The 6,723-nt window shown below is 36.1% G+C and overlaps 1 protein-coding gene across 1 annotated transcript in view; it reads left to right on the forward strand.

The window, feature by feature from the left end:
• DIAPH2 (diaphanous-related formin 2) overlaps window positions 1-6,723 on the forward strand; it is a gene marked incomplete at its 3' end in the record, with an annotated part of 68,880 nt that overhangs the window by 7,278 nt on the left and 54,879 nt on the right. Inside the window, exons 3-5 of the mRNA XM_010296871.1 lie at window positions 4,714-4,853; window positions 5,240-5,314; window positions 5,399-5,468. Of these exons, the coding sequence (XP_010295173.1) occupies window positions 4,714-4,853; window positions 5,240-5,314; window positions 5,399-5,468 (285 nt within the window). The remainder of the gene's footprint in view (window positions 1-4,713; window positions 4,854-5,239; window positions 5,315-5,398; window positions 5,469-6,723) is intronic.

Raw genomic sequence — 6,723 nt, forward strand, 5'->3', positions numbered from 1 at the left:
GATATGAATTAGCCCGAACAGCTGCTTTGTGAAGAGATTATTGTGTAAAGGAAACTGGTATATGCAGAATGGGTAGTGGAGAAACTCTATAATATCTGTTTTCTTCCCCATGCCTTTTAATTTGGGGCCTGATGGAGAGCAAGAACAGTTATGCATTAAAAGCATGGTTTTGCACAGGTAACTTGCAAAATAGTAACGTAAGAAATGCCACTCTTAGAGTATGGCTTCTGCATATTACTGCTTAAAGAATGCATGCATCTTGGTGTGCTGCTTCTCAGTACATGTTTTTACAGGATTCATCCTTTGGGAGTTGATTGCATCTGCTGGCATATATGTAGTTATTTTCCTGAAGATTTACAGATTTATTGTGGTTAGGAAGGAGAAAACTTTTGGGCTGCTGATGCTAGTACTGTTGGCTTGTAGTGGCAGTTGCAGAGAAGTTTTACCTGTTAATGGAGCGTTCAGAGCTTTAACTTATTTGACTTTTACTTGATACCTCAAGCACTGGTGTCCACTCCTAATTTTCGCTGCCTGCAAAGTAACCTTTCCTTGCGTTCATAGGCAGTGATGATTGCACTGAAATGGTAGCTGTGCATCTTCCATTTATCTGTAAGGTATTAATGTAGATGTCTAAAGTAGGATCAGCTTGTTCTATTTTTAATGGGTTGAATTGATGTGTTTGGCTAGTATCTACAGGGTAAGGTGAATATGAACTGTGTAGACTTCTCATTTCTAGTTCAGGAGCTGATAAGAGTGTTTCCCCATAGCTTGAACAAGGATGCTGACTGCTTTTTCAAGTCAAATGTGCAACAACCAGAGTATATGTGGTTTAAAAAAAAAAAAAAGTAAATAATAGAAAATACTTCTATTGCTTTCCTAAAAACAAACTAAGAAACCACCCCCCCCAAAAACTTGTCTTATCTGACTTTGTTATTACTTTGTTATTATAGTCTAAGTAAAATATAGTGGTTTCTTTGCTTGAGATAGAAACAGAATTGTATTAATAGAGAATATGCAGAAACTTTTCAGTTAGTCATTGGGGCGGGGGAAGTAATTACTTCCACTACTCTGGTTACTTGTTTCTGCCTGAAGAGTGACTTTTTTTTTTTTCCCCCTAAAGTATGGGATAGGTGTAATGAACTCGATAGAAGCGACCACCATGATATTGTGAGGTTTCAATGCACTGGCTGCCAGCAGTCTCACTGAAATCAACACTGTCTCAGGGAAGCAGTATACTTAACTTCAGCAGAACTCAGCTTTAGCTTAAGACCTAATGAGGTCAGAATTTTCAAATGCCTCAAAGAGGAGTACTTTGCGCAGGTTTTTCTGATCATGTATTTAACTGTTGTAGCCCATCTATTTGCTTCAGGTGTGCTCCACAGTTCTTTACCACAAAATTATCTGCTACTTGCCCATGGAGGGCAAAATACTTTAGCTTTCCCATTTTGTTAAATATTGGTCCTCAAGCTTGTTTACAGGCTTCTGGTGGCACATCTAAGTAGTGTATAAAGCTGGACATTTGCGAAGTCCTTTCTAATACTGACAAAGGTCCTGGGTGAGGAGTTTCTTTGTCTAGCTAACAACTTTGAAATCATCTGGAACCGAAGTAGAGTAAGACAAACTGAAATAAAAATACCTAAAATATTTGATTTTTGTCTGCTGTTCTAAATATTAAAAAAAAGTTTGTGTAGAAAGAAAACTATGCTTATGTTGATTTTTTACTATATCCTGCACTGTAAGGTGTCTGTCCTGTTTCTGTGTCACTGTTTTCCCTTAAACCCTGAAAAGTGTCCTACACACAGATTGGAATTGATTAGATTTACCTCCTACATGGCAACGCAAGCTAGGTTTTCTTTTATATACTTGGTTTCTTTCTGAGACTTCCAGGAGTTCACTTAAGCTTAGTTTTACACTACAACTTCATTGCTTCTAACTTCCTCAGAGGAGGATTTTAAGTGTGTGGTCCAGGCTTTCATTTGAGTTGTCATGAATGAATAATTCTATGCCTTAATTGTAATAGTGTGAAGGTAACTGGTCATAAAGTAATTTCTAAGATTTTTGATTTTATGCATTGATTTAATCTCTGAAAGTTCTGGTGTGGGACCTAAGACTCTCAGTTTCTTTGTACTTCGCTTTTGCCTTCGTCTTTATTAGATGCTCTTACATAAAGCATAACTTTCACTGAGACCTTTTATTTCAGAGTCAGTGAGAAGTATATATATTAAAATATGATCCATATAAAGGCATAGTATTACTTACAAATAGTGTTCAAATCAAACTCTTTTTGAATGGGGAAATAAAAGAAATAGCACCTGGTTGTAGCATTCCAATTAGCATGGCTAGGTTTAAGAGTGGATTGAGACTGAGAAGTTGATTGCAGAAAATAACAGAAAGTAATTCTGGTAAGCTGAGAATTCTCTGGCATGAATTGGAGTACTTAAGTGAAAGGTTTTCAGAGTGGATTTTTGTGAGGCACCTTTAGTGATCATCTGTTTTGAAGAGGAGGGGGGGAAAAAGGAAGAAGAGATGGTTCCTTATTGCTATGCAATTCAAAGAGCTTATTCATACAATGGGGAAATATGCCTGTCCTGTAAGGCACAGTAAGGAGGCTTGGGAGATGATGCTGCCAATTCTTCTAACTTAATTTATTTTAACTGTTTTTGAGGGAGTCATAGGCCTTCTGAAAACAAGGGGCTAGACAGAGTAGAGGGACCTCACTAATGTCAATGCATAGAAAGAGGAGGCAGCAAGAGCACATCTTGGTTTAAATGTGAAAGAAAACATAACAAAGACTTTAAATGCCTCATCTGAGTAGATATCTCCTTTGGAATTTGCAGCAGACTACAGTGGAAGGTCTAACCACAGGAAATAATATGTTTGGAAAGACACATCTTGTGTTCTAGAGAGCTTTTCAGGGTCTTGCTTAAAATGTAATGGCATTTAATTGAAGCTTCCATTAACTCATCTCTCTATAGATTTTGTGGCTTACAGCAGTGCTTATGTTTTCTTCTTTCACTTCTAGAGTTTTGGGAATGGATGTTGTCTGAAATAAGAACAACTGTATCCAGTTTTGTGTAGATGGTATACATTAGTTACATCTATCATCTTTTTGGTTTCCATCCAGTGCAATGAATGGCATAATGCTGTTCCTGTTTTCTAGTTCTTTACCTTACAGTCTTTGAGTGATGATTTTTCTGTATTATTATTAATATGTAGTGCTAATAGACTTCTCTGATTTCAAGTATGCTTCTGCTCTTATAAAGATAACTTTCACCTATTTATTTCTTTTTCCTTTGGTGGAAGAGCATCTCTTTGTTTAGGAGGTTGATAGTGACAGATTGTAGTTCCTTTACTCATCGCTATGTATTTCTTGGTCCTTCAATGTATAACTGGCATGCTTTGCCCAGCTAAAGGTGCTATGCATTTCAGGGAGAAACATCTTCATAGCTCACATACTTCAGAGAACACTGTTGACTTTATGCATTCACAATCTCTGTCAGATTTTTTTCTTGTTGAGGTGAGGACAAACAAGTTGCAAGTACATTGTGAAAGTTTACATAGATCTGTTATATGCATTAATACTGGAAAGTATGTATGTCATAGTCATAAAAGTAGACAAATTATTTTGTTATCTGCCGTACTTGGTGCCATTTTTGGAAAACAAATGGTAAGAGTTTTAATAGAGCAAGCCAGAAACTTCATAAAAAGTATAACTTTTTGAAAGACGGACAATTAGAAGATTATAGTAGTCAGAGAAGTTACTGATACAATTAAAACCAAATAAATATAAATCCTATTCTAGGTCAGTCACTCTTCATACTGCCTTTACACCCATGACTCATCATTATCAGGTTCTCTTCAATAGACCATTTAAAGGTAAAGAGCTTTAGGAACTGCATATTAATCATAACCACTCTAAAAACTAAAAACTAGTTAAAATACTAAAAACTGATTATCATGTATTTTCATACTGAAGTACTATGTAGGCAGTTATTCTTCTGTAATGACACTTCAGTAGGGAGATGAACTCTTTGCCAAATCTTCCATGTGATTCTTTTGTAGCAAACAAGATCCTCTAGACATCTCTATTAGTGGCCAAATGTGGAATTATGCTACAGCAAGAATAATCGAGTCAGGCAGTTGCATGACTTCTAAAAACACTGATTTAAACAGTTGGTGGATACCAGCTCCTTTTGAAAGTAATTTTCAGTGGCTTATCTTCCTTTCTTTTGGAGAAGAGAGAATTAATTTGAGAGTCAGGATATGTCCATAGTGATAATGCAGAGCTTTTTTAAAACAGAAGACAGGTACAGGGAGCATGTTCAAACAAGCTTAATAACACATGTGGGGTGTTTTATGTCTCTCCGTTATGGTGGTTCCTACCACAGTGCTGTGAAGTAGGTGTTAAATAACAGTGTATAGCAGGTAAACATGTTAATACACTGAATGATGGAATTAAATTTTTATATTGAAAATGTAATACATGTACTTTATTCAGAGAAGACAAGAAGATTCTAGAAAAATATTTACCCTTGTGATGCAAAACCTAAACTATTAAACACGACAAATCAAAGTCAAATCAGGTGTCTTTAATAGTCGTACAGGGAAGACGATGATTTTAAAACTCAAGTGGAAATATTGGCCTTGCATGTAATCCTCTAAGTGCTACTATGATCAATGTAACATTAAGCAGCATTCTGTCTTCTGTGATAGGGTGGGCTGAAAAACAGCAAGCATGAATGCACACTGTCCTCGCAAGAATATATTCACGAACTGCGATCTGGAATTTCAGAGGAGAAGCTTCTTAATTGTCTAGAGTCGTTGAGAGTGTCTCTCACTAGCAATCCAGTCAGGTAAGTAATAGTTTCTGCTGTAGTTTTCATCATGCTGTTTTTCCTTAGCAATAAAGAGCTGTGGGGGTTGGTTGATTGGTTGGTTTTTTTTTCTGAAACCAGAGTAATTATGCTAATACTTGTTGGCAGGAGGAAGTAGTTCTCAACACACTAGAGAAGTATAAGTGAAATGTCTGCAACTGTCTGCAATATCTCCTCACCTTTCACAGTGGTTCTCAACAACTTCTAGTTGTAGGAACTAAGCATTTGCCTTAATGGTTGATCCTGGGAAGTGACACTTAAAGCAGTGTCTACGAAGAGGTGTACAAGCAGCGTTGGAGACATAGCTGTGCAAGTTTTATATTTGATTAAGAAATAACTAAAAGCATTTTTCTTCCTTCTTCCAGCTGGGTTAACAATTTTGGACATGAAGGTCTTGGACTTCTGTTGGATGTATTGGAAAAGCTTCTGGACAAGAAACAGTAAGAACGCGGATCGTTTGAAGGGAGGGGGTGCGGAGTTTGTGGATTGTTCGTACTTATGTTATTTTCCTCCTCCCTTTTAAGGCAAGAAGGTATTGATAAGAAGAATCAACATAAACTTATCCAGTGCCTCAAAGCATTTATGAACAATAAAGTAAGAAATATTTTTAAATCAGATACTTCTAGCATGATTATTTTTTCTTGACTTGAAGATCTGTGTAGCATGTTGAGTCTCAGAAAAGGAAGGAAAGATTGTATATTCAGTGTCAACTGAGTCTTTGGAAATGTATGTTGTAAATTTAGTGTAACTTTGTTGAAAGTTTTGTTTAGAAAACTTCTGAACATGCATTTTGTCTTAGTTTTGTTAAATATTATTGATTTTTGGAAGTAAAATATTTGGCAAACAGGATGATTGGATTTAAGGTAAGTTAATTAGGAAATTAATTGATTGCAAAATTGAAAGGAAAATTTTGATTTCAGTACATGATTGCTTTTGTTAATATGATCTACTTCTCACCTGATTTTAAATTGAGTATGATTTAATATTTTTTTTAGCTACTCCTTTTAAGTTGGTAGCTAGTGGGTGAAAGATAAAACTTTGGTCTAATTTAAGTTTTATCTAACTTTTTTCTAACATGGGTTACTCATGTTCACAGAGTGTGAGTGCTGCTTCTAGAGGTTGATGTGTTAAACTTTAGATTTTGCTATGAATAAAGCTAAATTACAAGTGTTGTTACAACAATTTATTACCCCCCGCCCGTAACAAATATAACTGTGCTTTAAAGTTACTTTTAACTGCTGTTACTCTGGTTAGTAAAATCTCGCTTACAGAGTAGCCTGTCTGATGAAGTGGGAAAAGTAACCTTAAATGCTAACATGCTTCCCCCTGCTATTCCTGTAATTACAGTGTAACTTCAAACAGTTAAATATCGGATTTACCAACTGCCCTGTAGGTCATGAAAATGAAAAATATGATTTATTTCTTTTAAATAAATGCAAGTGTTTAAGTTTTTTTGATTTACCTGTACAGGAATTGAAGTAGAATATACAATGAGTAAAAGGAGATAGTTGTTTGAAAAAAGAATTTCAAGCTCTATTGGTCATTGTGTGGAAAATACTTTGACTTGCCAGGAGCTGTTACAGTTACAGGGAAAATAAGAACAAATTTTTCATACTGTTGAGGTGTTTCAGGTATAGATAGAAAATAAAAACTGGATTGTCTTGTGGTAGATACCTGATTTTACAAGATACAGTATCTTCCTTAAGATCTGACTCCCTCTCTCTCTTAGGAGAAAGCCTCAAATGTAAGATTGGGAAGACTGACTTGTGTCCTCAGGTGGTAGTAGCCAGAACGTTTTAGTAGAGTGTTGCCAAACTTCGGGGGGGGGGGGGGGGGGGGGGGGAGGTGG

This window comes from Phaethon lepturus, unplaced genomic scaffold (genome assembly GCF_000687285.1).
Source record: "Phaethon lepturus isolate BGI_N335 unplaced genomic scaffold, ASM68728v1 scaffold24761, whole genome shotgun sequence".
Taxonomy (NCBI): domain Eukaryota; kingdom Metazoa; phylum Chordata; class Aves; order Phaethontiformes; family Phaethontidae; genus Phaethon; species Phaethon lepturus.